This window comes from Oncorhynchus gorbuscha, linkage group LG01 (genome assembly GCF_021184085.1).
Source record: "Oncorhynchus gorbuscha isolate QuinsamMale2020 ecotype Even-year linkage group LG01, OgorEven_v1.0, whole genome shotgun sequence".
Lineage (NCBI taxonomy): Eukaryota > Metazoa > Chordata > Actinopteri > Salmoniformes > Salmonidae > Oncorhynchus > Oncorhynchus gorbuscha.
Window position 1 is genome coordinate 15,713,641 of NC_060173.1, and position 22,499 is coordinate 15,736,139.

The 22,499-nt window shown below is 42.9% G+C and overlaps 1 protein-coding gene across 1 annotated transcript in view; it reads left to right on the forward strand.

Annotated features, from left to right (window-relative positions):
- LOC124033603 (hepatocyte growth factor receptor-like) overlaps positions 1-8,724 on the forward strand; it is a 116,639-nt gene extending 107,915 nt beyond the window's left edge. The window contains 3 exon segments of the mRNA XM_046345694.1: positions 138-303; positions 5,200-5,336; positions 6,491-8,724. Coding sequence (XP_046201650.1) covers positions 138-303; positions 5,200-5,336; positions 6,491-6,734 — 547 coding nt within the window. The 3' untranslated portion in view covers positions 6,735-8,724.
- Positions 8,725-22,499: the final 13,775 nt, after the last annotated feature.

The window sequence follows — 22,499 nt, forward strand, 5'->3', positions numbered from 1 at the left end:
TGCCATTTTGCTCCAACCATTACAGGTTAATAACACTCTAGTAAGAATGTGTGAATCCAACATGGCTGCCAGGTTCCCCTAGCTCTGTGAATCTCCAGTAAGGCTGTGGTTGAAGCCGTCTCTCTCTCCTCTGCTAGGCTGGATGAGACCTACACAGTGAAGGTGGCAGACTTTGGCCTGGCCAGGGATGTGTATGAAAAGGAGTACTACAGCATCCACAGCAAGAGTGGAGTCAAACTACCGGTCAAGTGGATGGCCCTAGAGAGCCTGCAGACACACAAGTTCACCCCCAAGTCAGATGTGGTGAGAGCCTACACACACACACACACACACGCAGATATGCATGTACACACACCATTATCCACTTATTAATTCACTTACAGTTAAGTGATAAAGCCCGAGAAGCCCGTGTTTGGAGGATATATTGTCTTGGACTGGCAAACCGTGCCAACATATCCTCAAACACCGGCTTAGAGGACATTATTGTCACGATCAGCGTAGTGAGGAGACCAAAGCACAACGTGGTGTGAATACTGTACATTCTTTTAATGTAGATGAAAGAACATGACGAACACTAAACAAACAAAATAATAAGATGAACGTGACTGCTATCAATACTGTGTGCAAACATGCAACATCACATAGACAATAACCCACAAACCACAAAACAAAACAGGCTATCTAAATATGGTTCCCGATCAGAGACAACAACAAACACCTGCCACTTATTGAGAACCATATCAGGCCAAAACACATAGAAACAGACTAACTAGACATGCAACATAGAATGCCCACTCATATCACACCCTGACCAAACAAAACATAGAAACAAACAACTCAAATAATAATAATAATAATAATAATAATATATGCCATTTAGCAGACGCTTTTATCCAAAGCGACTTACAGTCATGTGTGCATACATTCTACGTATGGGTGGTCCCGGGGATCGAACCCACTACCCTGGCGTTACAAGCGCCATGCTCTACCAACTGAGCTACACAGGACCACAGAGTGTGACAATACTGAGGTGCGGACTCCGGCTGCAAAACCTAAACCTATAGGGGAGGGTCTGGGTGGGCATCTGGCCATGTTGGCAGCTCTGGCGCGGGACGTGGACCCCACATAGTCATTTCCCTCTTCAAGGGCCTCTTTAGAGTGGCGACCCTCTCCTCCGACCTGGACTGAGGGGCAGTGCCGAACTGAGGGGCAGCTCCAGACAGAGGGGCAGCTCCGAACTGAGTGGCAGCTCCGGACTGGCTGACGGCTCTGGCAGCTCCTGGCTGGCTGACGGCTCTGGCGGCTCCTGGCTGGTTGACGGCTCTGGCGGCTCCTGGGTGGCTGACGGCTCTGGCGGCTCCTGGCTGACTGGCGGCTCTGGTGGCTCCTGGCTGACTGGCGGCTCCTGGTTGACTGGCGGCTCTGGCAGGTCCTGGCTGACTGACTGTTCTGGCAGGTCCTGGCTGACTGACGGCTCTAGCAGCTCCTGGCTGAATGACGGCTCAGGACAGACTGGTGGCTCTGACAGGTCAGGACAGACTGGCAGCTCTAGCAGCTCAGGACAGACGGGAGACTCTAGCAGCTCAGGACAGACGGGAGACTCTAGCAGCTCAGGACAGATGGGAGACTCTAGCAGCTCAGGACAGGAGGAAGGCTCTGGCAGCGTTGGACAGGCGGGAGCACCTGTAGGCAGAAGACGGAGAGACAGCCTTGTGCGGGGGGCTGCCATCGGGGGGCTGGTGCGTGGAGGTGGCACTGGATAGACCGGACCGTGCAGGTGCACTGGAGTTCTTGAGCACCGAGCCTGCCCAACCTTACCTGGTTGAATGCTCCCGGTAGCCAGGCCAGTGCGGCGACGTGGAATAGCCCGCACTGGGCTGTGCTGGTGAACCGGGGACACCATGCGTAAGGCTGGTGCCATGTAAGCCGGCCCGAGGAGACGTTACTGGAGACCAGATGCGTAAAGCCGGCTTCATGGCACCTGGCTCGATGCCCACTCTAGCCCAGCCGATACGAGGAGCTGGAATGTACCGTATCAGGCTATGCACACGCACTGGGGAGACTGTGTGCTCCACCGCATAACACGGTGCCTGCCCGGTCCCTCTCTCTCTCCGGTAAGCACGGGAAGTTGGCGCAGGTCTCCTACCTGGCTTCACCACACTCCCCGTGTGCCTCCCCCCAATACATTTTTGGGGCTGCCTCTCGGGCTTCCAGCCACGCTGCCGTGCTGCCTCCTCATACCGGCGCCTCTCTGCTTTCGCTGCCTCCAGCTCTGCTTTGGGGCGGCGATATTCCCCTGGCTGTGCCCAGGGTCCTTCGCCTTCCAAATTCTCCTCCCAAGTCCAGGAGTCCTGCGTTCTTTGCCGCTGCTGCTACTGGCTGTTACCACGCTGCTTGGTCCTTTGTTGATGGGTTATTCTGTCACGATTGTTGCAGTGAGGAGACCAAAGCGCAGCGTGGTGTGAATACATTATTTTAATGTAGATGAAAGAACACGACGAACACTAAACAAACAAAATATTATGATGACCGTGACTGCTATCAATACTGTGTGCAAACATGCAACATCACATAGACAATAACCCACAAACCACAACAGGCTACCTAAATATGGTTCCCAATCAGAGACAATGACAAACACCTGCCACTGATTGAGAACCATATCAGGCCAAAACACATAGAAACAGACTAACTAGACATGCAACATAGAATGCCCACTCATATCACACCCTGACCAAACAAAACATAGAAACAAACAACTCAAATAATGGTCAGAGTGTGACAATTATCACTTTTATACAATGCGCTACCAACATATCATTTTCATGAATTTATACATACCATTTCATCCTTCCATGTGATATAGTCCTGACACAAATCAAGGGTGGCTACCCAAGCCAGTTGGTCGTTCATTCTATCGGTTAGGTTGCCAGAGACGCAAACCGGTTGTGAAGTCCTTTGGTTCTATACCAATGGACGCGACCCAGTCATTCGTTCTAAATGTTCCCCCTTGCTTGCTAGCTAGCCAACTACGGATAACACAGTCACTTCAAACAATGAAGAAAAAATAACAGAAAAGTAGCTGCATTTGCATTTGTTTAAGATGTTTTCTAGTGACATTTATTTGGATACATCCACAACAATGAGCTGATGATGCACGATTTTGCCTGGCATAGAAAATGTGCTCTCTCATCAGGACATTGTTCAGAGGAGCTAGCCAACCACATGGCTAACACTATCACTTCAAACTGAAACGGGAAAGACAGCAAACTATCTCCATTTAGTTTCGTTTGACTTGTTTTTCTAGTCTAACCAAATGCTAGTCTAAAAGAAATTAGAAATTATATCTCAATGCCTTTTTCCAGTGTAGATCAAGTTTATAAATTGCCTGGTTGGGCTGATGAGACAGTGAAACAGTGAATAGGCATTTCAACGTCATAGCCTTAGCCGGTGGTTACTTGTGGAATTGACACCGGCTGGAATGCGGTTTTAACCAATCAGCATCCAAGATTAAACCATTCTCTTATCTATTCAAACTCACACACACTGTTACTCTACTACCTATACACACACGCACACAACAACACACACACACACACACACACACACACACACACACACACACACACACACACACACACACACACACACACACACACACACACACACACACACACACACACACACACACACACACACACACACACACACACACACACACACACACACACACACACAGTATCAATGAGAACCTATGATTATCAGCATCAACCTTAATCTTGCCTGCTACCCTCTCAGCCCCACTCCTTCTTAACAAACCTCCACGCTTACTGTTTAATCTCTGGTTAATGTACAGTTTCTGTTGATAAGGTTAGCTTGTTTCTGCTACAGTTTCTATTTATAGGGTTAACCTGTCTATGCTACCGTTTCTGTTTATAGGGTTAGCTTGTTTCTGCTAGAGTTTCTGTTTATAGGGTTAGCTTGTCTATGCTACAGTTTCTAGGACTCATAGGGCTCATAGGACTCATAGGGATCATAGGACTCATAAGACTCATAGGGATCATAGGACTCATAGGGATCATAGGACTCATAGGACTCATAGGACTCATAGGGATCATAGGGCTCACAGGACTCATGAGGATCATAGGACTCATAGAAAACATAGGACTCATAGGGATCATAGGACTCATAGGAATCATAGGACTCATAGGACTCATAGGGATCATAGGACTCATAGGACTCACAGGACTCATAGGGATCATAGGACTCATAGGGATCATAGGACTCATAGGAGTCATAGGGATCATAGGGCTCACAGGACTCATGGGGATCATAGGACTCAAAGAAAACATAGGACTCATAGGGATCATAGGACTCATAGGAATCATAGGACTCATAGGACTCATAGGACTCATAGGGATCATAGGACTCATAGGACTCATAGGGATCATAGGACTCATATGACTCATAGGGCTCACAGGACTCATGGGGATCATAGGACTCATAGGGCTCATAGGACTCATAGGGCTCACAGGACTCATGGGGATCATAGGACTCATAGGGATCATAGGACTCATAGGGCTCATAGGACTCAGGACTCATAGGGCTCATAGGGCTCATAGGTATCATAGGGCTCATAGGGCTCATAGGACTCATAGGGCTCATAGGGCTCATAGGACTCATAGGTATCATAGGGCTCATAGGACTCATAGGCATCATAGGGCTCATAGGACTCATAGGACTCATAGGTATCATAGGGCTCATAGGGCTCATAGGACTCATAGGGCTCATAGGGCTCATAGGACTCATAGGCATCATAGGGCTCATAGGGCTCATAGGCATCATAGGCATCATAGGGCTCATAGGGCTCATAGGGCTCATAGGACTCATAGGCATCATAGGGCTCATAGGACTCATAGGACTCATAGGTATCATAGGGCTCATAGGGCTCATAGGACTCATAGGGCTCATAGGGCTCATAGGACTCATAGGTATCATAGGGCTCATAGGACTCATAGGCATCATAGGGCTCATAGGACTCATAGGACTCATAGGACTCATAGGACTCATAGGTATCATAGGGCTCTGTTCAAAAGTAGGTCATATTATAGGAAATAGGGTGCCATTTCAGACACAGCCTGTAAAGTACTGTGATGTGATCTGATGTGTTATTGGTCCATTTGGTGTTCTGTGTTTCAGTGGTCGTTTGGCGTGTTGCTATGGGAACTGATGACCCGGGGAGCCCCGCCCTACTCGGACGTCAACTCTTTTGACATCACAGTGTTCCTACTGCAGGGGAGACGCCTGCTGCAGCCAGAGTTCTGCCCCGACGCACTGTGAGTAGTGCAAACACATGACACACACACAGACACACAGACAGACAGGACACACACAATCTTGCACACACACAAACACACATACATGTTCACTCTTCAAGCTTATACCCCACCACTCCCAGATATAAGACTATTTTATTTTATTAATATAAGTGCACACACACACACACACACTCCCCTGTCCTTCACCTTGACCAATGTACATAGAGGCATGGCTCAGTGCTTCTCATTGGCAGAGACATTGAGATGAACAGAGGCCCATTGTTAACTTAGGTACTGCATGGAGAGAAAGAAAGATATGCAGACAGGGAGAGAGAGAGGGAGAGAGAGAGAGAGAGAGAGAGAGAGAGAGAGAGAGAGAGAGAGAGAGAGAGAGAGAGAGACAGAAAGACAAAAAGACAGGAAGAGGGAGGGAGGGAGGGAGGGAGGGAGGGAGGGAGGGAGGGAGGGAGGGAGGGAGGGAGGGAGGGAGGGAGGGCGGGAGGGAGGGAGGGAGGGAGGGAGGGAGGGAGGGAGGGAGGGAGGGAGGGAGGGAGGGAGGGAGGGGCAGGTAGTGGAAAGGGGGAGACCAACAAAGAGGGAATAGAGAGAGACAGAGAGAGACACCGACAGGGAGAGGTGGGCAGATATGCAGACAGAGGAAGGGGGAGAGACAGACATAGAGGAGAAAAAAAAATATATATATATATATATATAGAGAGAGAGAGAGAGAGAGAGAGAGAGAGAGAGAGAGAGAGAGAGAGAGAGAGAGAGAGAGAGAGAGAGAGAGAGAGAGAGAGAGAGAGAGAGAGAGAGGCTATAAAGCATGTACAACTACTGAAGTTGAATGTTTAGAAAGGGCACTATAGAGTGAAATCCTCCCTATCTTACCTAGTCTTTGGACAACATTAGGTTTTTAATGGAGGACGTAGATCATAATACAGATTCAACCAAGTGGAGCACGAAACAGGACAATACATAACAATTCATGAGTCTATTCATGAACATTGACTGACAGAGAGTATTTCCAGAATTAATGGGGCCCTGTAACATAACTGTCAAACTTAATATGGCTAGTGGCTACTAGACACCTAAGTAAGCCAAATATATATACCTAAAAACTATATTTCATGTGCATTTAATCTTAACCCCCTCCTCTAAATCCCACCCCTCAGGTATAACGTGATGGTTGAGTGCTGGCACCCTAGACCGGAGCGGAGGCCTACCTTCTCAGAGCTGGTGTCCCGTATCAAGTCCATCTTCTCCAGCTTCAGTGGAGAGCACTACATACTTCTCAACACCACCTATGTCAACATCGACAAGATGACCCCCTATCCCTCACTCATTTCCTATTCCTCATCCTCGTCCTCTTCCTCCACCCGTCAGGGCCACCCCCTGGAGCGAGACTGTTGCACCTGATGGGGGATGGGGGTGGAGAGAGAGAGAGAGAAGAAAAGAAAAGAGTGATGGAAGAAAGGAGAGGAAATGAGATGAAAGGATGAGAGGAAAAATAATGAGCTTGACAGAGAGAAAGAAAGAGGGAGTAAATAGTGGGCTTGAGGTGGTGAAGACTTTGGGTCACTGGAGAACGAGTGTATGTGACTAACAGACAGACACTGGACAAACTCGTTGACTGAGAAAAGACAGTTTGAGGATACTGACCTGTGCCGTGCGTTCAGTACGTATGTAATGTGTATATATACTGACCGATGAGTGTACGCTTGAGGCCTTTATGAACTGTGAGGATGACCTTGGTCTGCCTCTGCTCGGCAACCTAGAACATGCTCTAGAATATCTAATCACCTTTGACCCTGGTATGACCCTGGAGCCTGAGTTCAGGAGGTCAGGCCTCTTGTCTCTATCGCAGACAATTTGGAGACATGGGAGAACCTTTTCAAAGAACAAAGCCTCAAGAAGCACATTGTGTGTATGAAGTACAAGTGAATGATTTGAACGATTCCTTTCCCCAACGAGGGGACCGGTGGATTTTGGAGACATTTTGGAGACATTTCTGCTTGTTACTGGGTGGCATGTGCTTGGAGATATGGCAAGTGCCAGGCTCCAGCTCTTCTTTTTCTCTATGTCAATGAAAGGTGGTGTATTGTAAAGAAACATGTTACACCTTCCTACTGTCACTGAATGCCCCTCTCCTCCCACTTCTCTTCGCATTCCTCCCTCCAAGCTCCCTGCGCACCGGGACTGAAGGAAGACAAATGATGCCTGCTTTGCCATTACAATGTGTGCTCCAGCCTCCAGGTGATGTTCTCAATGACTGAGGTGGTGAAGAGTAGCTGGTAAGAGGACCAATCTGCCACCCGGCCCGTGCGGTGTGTAGCAGCTACACTGGATACTTCTTAAAGTGTAATAATCTTTGATGATTCCCTTTTGATATGCTTCGTTTTAAATGTCTCGCTGCTTTGTTGCCGTGAGTGACTCACCTATTAGTAATCTGCAGATGTTTCCCAGTTGAAAAGTGTTTATTTTTTGTATTTTGGGAGGTAACACTGACGTGGAAAACGGCCTGTCATAATGTCTACATAGCATGTGTCATAACGGTTTGTGAAAGCTCAGCCTGAAAACGGACATAATCTTTGTGTCTTCAGACAGTCAAATGGGGGAAATTGGAGACACGTTTGAACGTTTGATGCGTTTGGGCATCATAATAATAGTGTTATGTCAGTTGAGAAAAGTACTTTTTCTGTCAATCATGATAGTATTCGTACAATAGCTACTTCAGCATTTTGAAAGACCGCTTCAATGTTAAAATGTTACCATTTTGCCTTTCCTTTGTGAAGCGTTTGGATTTTTACTATGACTGCTGTGATGTAATTAATGATAAGGCCAGCAATGGACAGATATGAATGTTTGTTAAAATAAATGTTTAAAATGCTGTACTATATTTTTTAGAATGCCTTTATGATGAAAATGAGCCTCAATCAATATTGGTCCAATGGAATGCAATAACTGAGCAGTGGTGCCACAACAATGAACAAGTCCACTAAACTAACTAGAAGAACCACTGCCTTTTGTACAAAATGATATTAAAAGGCTAGCACCTTTGTGGAGGTGTCTTCTATATGTAGGATTTAACTGGTAAACGTGTGTGTATATACTTTATGACAGGTTGTAGGTACAGCACAGTACAAACAAACTAAAGATACTGTACAGTCATTGAACAACTGGAGCTAGCAGGTTCACTTCCTTCACTATAGACTTCAATGTTTTCTATTGGTTACTAGATTGCTTGTAAATCCATGAATTGGTCCATGTTTCTCACTGTCTGTGCAGTGTGAGTGTCTGTATGAGCACTGTTACGGGTTCGTCTATGAAAATAATGATGGTACATATGTTGTTAAGTCGTTATGCCGTCTGACAGTCTCAGTGTAATAAAGCTATAGTATCAGTGTGACATATCTTATCATTGTCTGTATGTACATCCTTTAGTTTACCAGGAAAAGTACATCTCTATTTACAAGGGTGACCTGATGGTGAAATAGTAATAGAATGGTGTCATTATAATGACTACTTTACATCATCTACCTATAGGGTGCATCTCGTAATATCTGTCAACTAAGGAGTCAAGGGGTTTCAGTTTCATTTATTTAACTTTTGCAACAACAAAAAATACCATTATTTAAGCAGGGAGTCATGCTGAGACCATTGTCTCTTTCGCAGATGAGCCCTGCATGAACACATCAAAACCAGGGCATCTCTTGAGGTTGAGAACCGAGATAGAGAGCAACCTGGAGGTTCTTGCTAAGAGCTGGAGAAAAATAATGTTTTATATGTGCCCAGAATACTGAACATTTTGTTGGGGTGAATGACCCTGTCAGTGGACTGGGCATTGGACTGGGCATTGAGGTTGATTGGAAGTCCTGTTTGGATAACATACAGGAAGTACAACAGCCTTATAGGCTGTACATTTTTTGTCTACCCTATTTTTGTGACGTGGTGAGGTGACCCAGGGGGCAGAGAAGAGAACCAGACGAGGATCCAGTGGTTTAGAATAAACTGAAATACTTTCCTGGGAAAAAGTTCAACAGTAGGTACAAAGGAAAACAACAAACAGTATGACTCGATAACTCAGTGAGGAGACAGACGCACACAGCAAACAAATCTAGCTTCTGCAAAGGGTCAAGAAAATCATAATTAGTAACTGAAAACACCTGTGTCATTATCATCTCTAGGGCGGTCTCTGCCGCCCTCTGGTGACAGGTGGAAACATGACAATTTTAGCTTTGTCTTCACTCCTTCAGCCTTCTCTGCTGTCATTGGCTTGTTGTAATCTCTGACCTCTCACCTTTCTTTACCCTCTCCTCTTTGTATTGTTGTCTAGGCGAGCCTGACATCTTCCTCTGTCTAGCCTGGCCCAGTGATCGAAGCGTTCATTGCAAGGCTTCCTCTCAGTTACTTGGAGACCTAGGGTCGTGTTCAATAGACCCTGAGCAATATATCTTTACTCTCTATCTGTCTATACAGTAGTGACCCACTTGTCTTAGCTAAAATGTCATCATTTGAAGATAGATAGAGGAGGGAGCCTCTCAGTGCTAAAGCTCTTCAACTATGTACTTATCAGTTACTCTGGAATGACTGGAGCCTGCACAATGTTTCCCTCACCCTCTCACGTATTAATTATTTCCCTCCCTATCCCTCCCTCTCTCTCTCTCTCTCTCTGTCTCTGTCTCTGTCTCTGTCTCTGTCTCTGTCTCTCTCTCTCTCTCTCTCTCTCTCTCTCTCTCTCTCTCTCTCTCTCTCTCTCTCTCTCTCTCTCTCTCTCTCTCTTTGTCTCTCTGTCTCTCTCTCCCTCTCTCTCTCTCTCTCTCTGTCTCTCTGTCTGTCTGTCTCTCTCTCTCTCTCTCTCTCTCTCTCTCTCTCTCTCTCTCTCTCTCTCTCTCTCTCTCTCTCTCTCTCTCTCTCTCTGTCTCTGTGTTTCTTCCTCCTTCTCATTTCCCCTCTATTTGACACACACGCCAAAAGAAAGAACAGGTGGGCAAAGCTCAGGTATGTGAATGTGTGTCATGGGATTAGTCAGCCCGTTTGGAATGCAAGTGGACTTGACTGCTGCTAGACACACTACACCTTTCTTCCCCTCTTCTGCCCCACGCAAACTGATAATGAACCTATTCCACCCTCTCAGCACACATTCTGACCCACTCATCTCTCTCTCTCTCTCTCTGTCTCTCTCTGTCTCTGTCTCTGTCTCTGTCTCTGTCTCTGTCTCTCTCTGTCTCTCTCTGTCTCTCTCTGTCTCTCTCTGTCTCTCTCTGTCTCTCTCTGTCTCTCTCTGTCTCTCTCTCTCTCTCTCTCTCTCTCTCTCTCTCTCTCTCTCTCTCTCTCTCTCTCTCTCTCTCTCTCTCTCTCTCTCTCTCTCTCTCTCTCTCTCTCTGTCTCTGTGTTTCTTCCTCATTCTCATTTCCCCTCTATTTGACACACACGCCAAAAGAAAGAACAGGTGGGCAAAGCTCAGGTATGTGAATGTGTGTCATGGGATTAGTCAGCCCGTTTGGAATGCAAGTCGACTTGACTGCTGCTAGACACACTACACCTTTCTTCCCCTCTTCTGCCCCACGCAAACTGATAATGAACCTATTCCACCCTCTCAGCACACATTCTGACCTGAGTCAACACACACACACTCATTAATCCACTAACGAGCTTTGGAAATATGCATTGGCAAGAGAGTGAGTTGGGACAACTCCTCATTCCTATTCTTTATCAAACAAACTCATAGTTTGAATATGCTGTTTTTCTTTTAGAGAAATATACATTATTCTAATCATTGAATCTGTTACAGTTTTTCTCAGTCGCTTTGGTGCATTTTTCACATCATCCCTAACATGTGCAAAATAACAAGTGCATTTCTCAGAACAATTTGTACAAACTGCAATATACAATGGATATGTTTCTAAAGCTAGTCAGTCACTAAAAATCATTAGTACATCTCTCAAAAGTAAATATTCATGCCAATGATCATGTCAGTGTCATCAGAATGATAAGTCATTGAGTCATTGTTCACGAACAAGGTCGTCAAAATGTTTAGGCATGTTGTCAATGTAACTGTGTACTTTGACAGTATTACCTGATATAAACGTAGGCTACAGTTTGGATGACAGTTACTGTATTGAAAATACACAAGGCTGCACTTCTATGGCATATATCAATTTCAACAGTACTATTTACATATTACTGTATTTGGGTTATTGATTGAAAGAGACTGGACAACCCAAGGGGCACAAAGGAAAAACAACTAAATTAGAAAGAAACACAGGAAACCACCCCTAAGGCACAACTTTACCCGCAGCACTGTTGTGCTGTCTCTACACATCCAGACATTCCTGTCTGTCGGCCCACATATTCTCATCCACATCACTCCGGATATTTCCCTTGCAATGCAACGTGGAAAGAATCTTTTGGAATGCCTTATCCATCCTTTGCAGGCGTCTACTGTGATGTCCTTACATGCTGCATCCATTGCAGCCAGCAGGGTCATCTGTGTATGTGGCTGACCATCGTACACCTTCCACCTCCATGCTGAAAATAACTACTCAATTGGATTAACGAATGGTGAATAAGGTGGGAGGAATTCTATGAGCATCCTCGGGTGGGTCACAAACCATTGCCTTATGATGTTTGATCGATGGAAACTCACATTATCACAAATGACCACATACTTTGGCAAATCCTCTCTAAGCAGACCCCTCTCATCATCAGAGATGAGAGCCTTGTTGAGAGTCTCTAAAAAGTTGAGTAGATGCTGGGTGTTGTATCGCCCTATAAGGTGGATATGGGTTAGGACACCATGCTCCGAAATAGCAGCACACATGATGATATTTCCTCCCCGTTGGCCTGGCAAATCCACAGTAGCTCTGTGACCGATGATATTCCGACCCCGCCTTCTGCATTTGGTCAGGTTGAAGCCAGCCTCATCCACATATAAAAAGTTGTGAGAGGGTTCACTTGATTCCAACTCCATTATACGCTATATCCCAGAACACACAGTTGAATTTGTTTTGGTAAGGAAGAGTGACATAAAATGTACATATATTGCATGTTCCTTCCACAGCAATGGACATGTGTGCAGTTTATGCTTACTGTACTATGTATCACTATAAAATGTTGCTGTAAAGGAGTTACATAGATATATGTTTTACCTGGTCCTTTGTATCTCCCTGAGTCTCATGGCATTGTTTACTCGGACCATGGTGCAAATAGACTCCTCCTGTTGAGGTGTGAAAAGTTGTCCTCTGCCACTGGTTTGAGGTAATCTTGCAGTCAGTCCTATGTGGGGAAATGCAGTGATGCATCGCATACTTTCACATAGACAAAAACTATGCGAACACACATTTTACTGTAAAACATACAGGTGGGTGCATGTAAGGTGCAGTATGTATCTGTATAGAGTATATTTCTGTATGCTGTGAAATACAAGTGGAAAACTGTAATATGAAGCATTGTAGGAAGTATACAGTATACTGCTTATATACAGTAACAGTGCACTGTACATTGGTGGACATACCTGTTCTCTCTTCGAAACGTTTGAACTATTGAGGACATGGTTGATCTCCCAATATTCAGCTGCACCTTTCGACCCGTCTCAGCCATTGTAAGGCCATGATTGAGCGTCTGCTAAATGGCATATATTATTATATTATTATTTATATTGATTGACAACATGGTCTACAATAGTGGCCCCTATGTCCTCTTCTGCCTCTTCCTCTGTTTTGCCTTCCACCACGCATCCTTGCTCCTCTTCTTCCTCCTCTTGGCTGTTGACCCTGTTCGTTTCCTGGTCCATCCATTATTGGAAAATTGCAACTCTGTGTTGTGGTCTGTCTATGTCATGTTTTGTCTTAGATTGTCTTGTCATTTTGCTTTTCCCTCTGTTCATTTTCCCCCTGCTGGTCTTTTTAGGTTCGTTCCCCTTTTTCTCTCTCCCTTCCTCTCTCTCTTCTCTCTATCGTTCCGTTCCTGCTCCCAGCTGTTCCTATTCCCCTAATCAATCATTTAGTCTTCCCACACCTGTTCCCGATCCTTTTCCCTGATTAGAGTCCCTATTTCTCTCCTTGTTTTCCGTTCCTGCCCTGTCGGATCCTTGTCTATTGTTCACCGTGCTGTGTCTATGTATCACCCTGTCGTGTCGTGTTTCCCTCAGATGCTGCGTGGTGAGCAGGTGTCTGAGTCTGCTACGTTCAAGTGCCTTCCCGAGGCAACCTGCAGTTCTTGATCAAGTCTCCAGTCTGTTCTTGTCATTACGAGTAGAATTATGCCTTTTGATTGTAAAGTTACTTTACTGGATTAAAAACTCTGTTTTCGCCAAGTCGCTTTTGGGTCCTCATTCACCTGCATAACAGTCTATATATGCTTGCCAATTGATTCTTCATGAGATGCAACTTTGAGCAATTTAGACAACTGGTTGATTGTTGGTTGAACTAACACTTTACATTCCTTCATGAGTGAGGGTCAATTTCAACTGCACGATTCATCAATTCACATTTTTGTACAAAAGGTCTAATAGACATGTGTAAAACTATGCTTGACAGTTTATGACAAATAGTTCAACAATTTTGCATGTAATGGCTTATGCAAGGAACTAATGCCTAGATGTTTTGAGGGGTAAGACTATTCAACAGAGAACCATCTACTATATTTTGATCAACATGACATGAGCAATTGATAATGTGGAAAAAAGCTGACACTTGTACATTATCAATTGCAATTTGTTCAAAAGGAATAAGAAATTGCTTTAATGATGTGCACAAGTGACTAGATGATTTGGAATTTGTACAAGTAGTATCAAGAATTGCACTTTTGATCTGAGAAATGCATCAAAGCGACTGAGAAAAACTGTAAGTCAGTAGAGAACTGTGTCATCAAGCTGTGTTTTTTGAGGGGTGTGTATGCCCCCTATTGGTACTCTGCAGCCCTTGCAGCTAAGTACAATCTAATGTTTTCGTCTGATTTGCCAACTTAGTATACATTACAGTAAACAACACATAAGACCATTTCACACAGAGAGAATGGCCTCATCTAGTCTATATAACAATTACAATTCTGCCCAAATATTTCACAATTCCTAGGTTCTACATTTGGATGAGATTCGGTACTTCAGAACCTTTATCTATCCATAATTCAGAATTTGGCCATAGACCTTTGGATGCACACATCTCACATACCTACAAGCGGTTGGATCTTGACCTGAATCACACATTCCTCCCTACCCACACTCTGCTCCAAGCCAAGGTCATCCAACACAACCACAGACATGAGCTGAATATTATGTCATTGTTGTCTGCCATGGCTACAGGATTCTGGCTGCCATTTTAGATCATCAGTTAGAGTGCGTCCCAAATGGCACCCCATTCTCTTTATAGTGCACTACTTTTGACCAAGACCCATAGGGCTTGGGGGAAAGGGTGCCATTTGGGGTGTGACTTTAGACTGCCCATGGTGGAAAGTGAAGAAGACTGCCTGGTTGGGGTTGCAGTTCATCTGGATATATCACTCTTGGTACCCATGTTAGATGGAATATTCCAGGCTTTGATCTGCCAGACTTATGGATGTCAACCATTTTAATTATATGATATATTGCCACTACTCCTAAAAAAATACAGATTTTGTCATGTAAAATAATTGTATTTTAAACAAATTAAAAAGAAACATGTCAAATGAAAAGGAATGCCCAGGGAGTATTGGCACAAGGCACATCCAGACTGTTCCACTGCCTCCTCCCTCCCTCTACCAGCTTTCAACACAAAGGCTATCATCTGGGCCGGCAAGACTAAAGGTCTAGAGGTGTGGACACATAATCTCAGTTCCCTGATGGCACTGTCTCTGACTACGCTTTGATGCCGGGCCAAAAACACTGTTCTCACAGCGATACTCAGAAAGGAGGAGCAACAAATAAGCACACAATTGTAATATTGCAATGATACTGTATCCAAAAGTTCAGCAACTCCTGTCAACTCATCCCGATACTGCCTACCTCTTTAATATCTTCTCTGATTAACCATCTGTTGAGTTTCTCCACTGATGATTATCTAAAGCGGGGTGGTTGTAATGGGTATCTGGAGTGACTAATGAGTGACTTGAGGGTGAGTCACAGAGGCAAGGAAGAAACGCATGGTACTGTAGAAAGACTACAACATGTTACTGTAGAAAGAATACAACATGTTACTGTAGAAAGACTACAACATGGTACTGCAGAAAGAATACAACATGGTACTGCAGAAAGACTACAACACGGTACTACAGAAAGATTACAACATGGTACTGTAGAAAGACTACAACATGGTACTGCAGAAAGACTACAGCATGGTACTGTAGAAAGACTACAACAATGTACTGCAGAAAGACTACAACATGGTACTGCAGAAAGACTACAACATGATACTGCAGAAAGGCTTCAACATGGTACTGTAGAAAGACGACAACATGGTACTGCAGAAAGACTACAACATGGTACTGCAGAAAGACTACAACATGGTACTGCAGAAAGACTACAACATGGTACTGTAGAAAGACTACAACACAGTACTGTAGAAAGACTACAACATGGTACTGTAGAAAGAATACAACATGGTACGGTAGAAAGACTACAACATGGTACTGTGGAAAGACTACAACATGGTACTGTAGAAAGACTACAACACGGTACTGTAGAAAGACTACAACATGGTACTGTAGAAAGACTACAACATGGTACTGTAGAAAGACTACAGCATGGTACTGTAGAAAGACTACAACAATGTACTGCAGAAAGACTACAACATGGTACTGCAGAAAGGCTTCAACATGGTACTGTAGAAAGACGACAACATGGTACTGCAGAAAGACTACAACATGGTACTGCAGAAAGACTACAACATGGTATTGTAGAAAGGCTACAACATGGTACTGTAGAAAGGCTACAACATGGTACTGTAGAAAGACTACAACATGGTACTGCAGAAAGACTACAACATGGTACTGCAGAAAGACTACAACATGGTACTGTAGAAAGACTACAACATGGTACTGTAGAAAGAATACAACATGGTCCTGCAGAAAGAATACAACACGGTACTATAGAAAGACTACAACATGGTACTGTAGAAAGACTACAGCATGGTACTGCAGAAAGGCTACAACATGGTACTGTAGAAAGAATACAACACGGTACTGTAGAAAGACTACAACATGGTACTGCAGAAAGAATACAACACTATACTATAGAAAGACTACAACATGGTACTGCAGAAAGACTACAACATGGTACTGCAGAAAGACTACAACATGGTACTGCAGAAAGACTACAACATGGTACTGTAGAAAGACTACAACACAGTACTGTAGAAAGACTACAACATGGTACTGTAGAAAGACTACAACACAGTACTGTAGAAAGACTACAACATGGTACTGTAGAAAGAATACAACATGGTATGGTAGAAAGACTACAACATGGTACTGTGGAAAGACTACAACATGGTACTGTGCAAAGACTACAACATGGTACTGTAGAAAGACTACAACATGGTACTGTAGAAAGACTACAACATGGTACTGTAGAAAGACTACAGCATGGTACTGTAGAAAGACTACAACAATGTACTGCAGAAAGACTACAACATGGTACTGCAGAAAGGCTTCAACATGGTACTGTAGAAAGACGACAACATGGTACTGCAGAAAGACTACAACATGGTACTGCAGAAAGACTACAACATGGTATTGTAGAAAGGCTACAACAATGTACTGCAGAAAGACTACAACATGGTACTGCAGAAAGGCTTCAACATGGTACTGTAGAAAGACGACAACATGGTACTGCAGAAAGACTACAACATGGTACTGCAGAAAGACTACAACATGGTATTGTAGAAAGGCTACAACATGGTACTGTAGAAAGGCTACAACATGGTACTGTTGAAAGACTACAACATGGTACTGCAGAAAGACTACAGCATGGTACTGCAGAAAGACTACAACATGGTACTGTAGAAAGACTACAACATGGTACTGTAGAAAGAATACAACATGGTCCTGCAGAAAGAATACAACACGGTACTATAGAAAGAATACAACATGGTACTGCAGAAAGACTACAACATGGTACTGCAGAAAGACTACAACATGGTACTGCAGAAAGAATACAACATGGTACTGTAGAAAGACTACAACACAGTACTGTAGAAAGACTACAACATGGTACTGTAGAAAGAATACAACATGGTACGGTAGAAAGACTACAACATGGTACTGTGGAAAGACTACAACATGGTACTGTAGAAAGACTACAACATGGTACAGTAGAAAGACTACAACATGGTACTGTAGAAAGACTACAACACGGTACTGTAGAAAGACTACAACATGGTACTGTAGAAAGACTACAACATGGTACTGTAGAAAGACTACAACATGGTACTGTAGAAAGACTACAACATGGTACTGTAGAAAGACTACAACACGGTACTGTAGAAAGACTACAACACGGTACTGTAGAAAGAATACAACATGGTACGGTAGAAAGACTACAACACGGTACTGTAGAAAGAATACAACATGGTACGGTAGAAAGACTACAACATGGTACTGCAGAAAGAATACAACACGGTACTGTAGAAAGAATACAACATGTTACTGTAGAAAGACTACAACATGGTACTGTAGAAAGAATACAATATGGTACTACAGAAAGACTACAACATGGTACTGCAGAAAGAATGCAACATGGTACTGTAGAAAGAATACAACATGGTACAGTAGAAAGAATACAACATGGTACTGTAGAAAGAATACAACATGGTACTGTCTAAAGAATACAACATGGTACTGTATAAAGACTACAACATGGTACCGTAGAAAGAATACAGCATGTTATTGTAGAAAGAATACAACATGGTACTGTATAAAGACTACAACATGGTATGGTAGAAATACTATAACATGGTACTGTAGAAAGACTATAACATGTTACTGTAGAAAGAATACAACATGGTACTGTATAAAGACTACAACATGGTATGGTAGAAAGACTATAACATGGTACTGTAGAAAGACTATAACATGGTATGGTAGAAAGACTACAACATGGTACGGTAGAAAGACTACAACATGGTACTGTGGAAAGACTACAACATGGTACTGTAGAAAGACTACAACATGGTACAGTAGAAAGACTACAACACAGTACTGTAGAAAGACTACAACACGGTACTGTAGAAAGACTACAACATGGTACTGTAGAAAGACTACAACATGGTACTGCAGAAAGACTACAGCATGATAATGTAGAAAGACTACAACAATGTACTGCAGAAAGACTACAACATGGTACTGCAGAAAGGCTTCAACATGGTACTGTAGAAAGAATACAACATGGTACTGCAGAAAGACTACAACATGGTACTGCAGAAAGACTACAACATGGTATTGTAGAAAGGCTACAACATGGTACTGTAGAAAGACTACAACATGGTACTGCAGAAAGACTACAACATGGTACTGCAGAAAGACTACAACATGGTACTGTAGAAAGAATACAACACGGTACTGTAGAAAGACTACAACATGGTACTGCAGAAGAATACAACACTGTACTATAGAAAGACTACAACATGGTACTGCAGAAAGACTACAACATGGTACTGCAGAAAGACTACAACATGGTACTGTAGAAAGACTACAACATGGTACTGTATAAAGAATACAACATGGTACTGTATAAAGAATACAACATGGTACTGTATAAAGACTACAACATGGTACCGTAGAAAGAATACAGCATGTTATTGTAGAAAGAATACAACATGGTACTATATAAAGACTACAACATGGTATGGTAGAAATACTATAACATGGTACTGTAGAAAGACTATAACATGTTACTGTAGAAAGAATACAACATGGTACTGTATAAAGACTACAACATGGTATGGTAGAAAGACTATAACATGGTACTGTAGAAAGACTATAACTATTGTCTATTGTCCGTCTCTCTCCATCTCTCTGTCGTGGTTATAGTGGATAGTTCAGAGTGACATTCATTCATGTTGTTGTAGAATGGATGTTTTGGCGGTTGTCGTTCTTCGTGTTTAATGATACCGAATTCCTAGCTGCAGACTAGTAATTCATATCAAAGACTTGTTCTTATTCTGTCGGTATCGATAGTCTAAGAGTTTAACCACGTGGTATGGTTAAAAGATTCAGCAATGGTCTACCACCTTTGTCCTCTCCTAATGGAGAAAAACATGGTCTGGTGATAATTTCTCAAAGTTGGGTTTTATTAGGAATTGCAGAAAAGGGCTGTCTCAGGATGCCTGACTCTAACTGGGCTCAGGGGCGGTCCGCTGATTTAGTTAAACTCAAAAGGGAATTGGAGTTTCCTTCATTAAACAGTCCAAAATCACATCACACAATTTTACAAACAGTATCATACTCACTCATTCATATTATACAACAATTAGATGTAAACTTAATATCTGAGGCTATTATTTAAACAGTGTTATGGTAATGTGGCCGCACCGTCTCCCATGAGCTTCCCCAAAATGTAACAAATGGACCAGTTCGTAGCTGGATTCTTCACCGATCTTTTATACCTTCTCCGGACATGAAATTCTGTTCTGTGAGGTGGAAGAAATTCCTTTGTTCTCTATGAAAATTCACTCTGTCTCTTATACTGTGTGGCCATGAGGCAGGGTCTTCTCAGGAATTTACAACCTCACTCTGACCACAGCAGTTAGTTGAAGGAGGCAGGGGGAGGCAGGGAGAGGGGGATGGGCTTGCTGTAGCCAAAGAGGGCAACGTCATGACACTACTCTAAGTCTTTTTCTTTTTTTTAACAAAAATAACTTAAGTTAGGAGTGTTCCCCTTGCGTGGTATTAATTCTAAAACCTGTAAACAGGTGTGTGTGTGTGTGTGTGTGTGTGTGTGTGTGTGTGTGTGTGTGTGTGTGTGTGTGTGTGTGTGTGTGTGTGTGTGTGTGTGTGTGTGTGTGTGTGTGTGTGTGTGTGTGTGTGTGTGTGTGTGTGTGTGTGTGTGTGTGTGTGTGTTCTAGACAATCTGATAATTACATGTTCCCAAACTTTAACAGCACATGACCGCATATTGACACTAGAAAATGCAGAAGTTCCCACATGGAAAAAGTATATTCCCTAGTTAACGCTGGGTGTTCATATTCACATTTTTCAGTCACAATTATAATGACATGCAAGTGCATTCTAATAGTCTAAGGTTTTTAGCTGGCACTAAAAGGTTGTCTTCTGTAACCATTTCAATAGAAAAAATCGTACTTTGTTTGATAAGATTACAGATTTTGTCAAGAGACCCCATTTCAGCTGACCCCACATGGGGTCCCTACCCCAAATTTGGGAACTGCATATTCACTATTGGTGCATACTGTATACCCTACTCAATAAATGTCAAATCTATAATTTTACCCATTTGGCCCTTTGGTCTAGCACTGTATGAAGCATTAATATGGGTCTTGTGTGAAGATACTGTATGAGTGGAGGCACATTATGGAGTCCTACGTACTTTACAGGGTTGGGTAGGTTACTTTCTAAATGTAATCCGTTACAATTATTAGTTACCCGTCCAAAATTGTAATCAGTAACGTAACTTTTGGATTACCCAAACGTAGTACTCTATTGGATGACAACTTGTTTTTCACCAGTACAGAATCAATTATAACTGTCACGTTCTGACCTTAGTTCCTTTATTATGTCTTTGTGTTAGTTTGGTCAGGGCGTGAGTTTGGGTGGGTAGTCTATGTTCTTTTTTCTATGTAGTATTTATTTGTTTGGCCTGGTATGGTTCTCAATCAGAGGCAGGTGTTGTTCGTTGTCTTTGATTGAGAATCATACTTAGGTAGCCTGTTTCCCCCATTTTATTTGTGGGTGATTGTTTTCCGTGTTTCCTCCATACAGAACTGTTTTGTTTTCGTTTCTGTCTTTCACTTTGTTTTTTTGTTTTTTCGTGTTCAATGACTTTTCATAAAAAATGCAGAACATTTACCACGCTGCACATTGGTCCGATCTCTCATACTCCTCGTCAGAGGAGGACGAATCGGATTACAATAACTGACTTTTTCCAACGTGATATAGGCACAGCAGATCCCCTTATTGTATGGCACACGTTTAAATGTGCCCCTAGAGGCTATGCAATAGCCTAGGGGCACAATTTCTTAAAACAAAAGAAATGTAGGACAAAATAATTAATAGAGGGACTAACTGTACAGACAGATAGCAACAAAAACCGTACTATAGAGGCGCACAATACGTTAGAGGAAAAACAAAAAGTAATGGAGTAACTTATTCAAGAAAGATTAAGTGTAAAATATTATAAAAACAAAGCAAACTGGATGGAATATGGGGGAAAATGCACCAAATCATTTTTTAATCTTCAACATACAAATGCTACCAAAATGAATTTACTGAAACTTGTTACAAATGGAGTCACCCATGATTTACCAAACAATATTTTGAAAGAGGAAGCAAAGCACTTTAAGCATATGTTTTAGTTTCAGTCTCCTCCATCTCCATTAACCAAAGTTAATTCGAATCCCACCGTACCTTCTCTGCTGTGCAATCCGGTTTCCGAGCTGGTCATGGGTGCACCTCAGCCACGCTCAAGGTAGTAAACAATATCATAACCACTATTGATAAAAAAAATCAGCCATCTTCATCGACCTGGCCAAGGCTTTCGACTCTGTCAATCACCGTATTCTTATCGGCAGACTCAACTAGCCTAACTGTACACTTGTTATTTCCATGTGTAACTTTGTGTTGTTGTTTGTCGCACTGCTTTGCTTTATCTTGGCAGGTCGCTGTTGTAAATGAGAACTTTTTCTTCAACTAGCTTACCTGGTTAAATAAAGGTGAAAAATAAATAATACAAATTGTACAGATTTCTTTCTATTAATCATTTAAAATTAATAGCTGTACAGCAAGACTCATGTGAAGGTCGAATTAAAGAGGAGAACGTTTTTGATGCAATTAAAGCCTTTAAGTCTGGGGAAACCGCAGGGCTGGATGGCATACCAGTATACCAAACATTTTATGATATAGTCAGAGGACCTTTATTAGCATCTTTTAATCACACCTATAAAAATGGTAGATTATCAGATACTCAATAAGAAGGTCTGCTTTCTGTATTACTGAAACAGGACCGGATCCTAAGTGGTATATATAAAGATCCAGTCC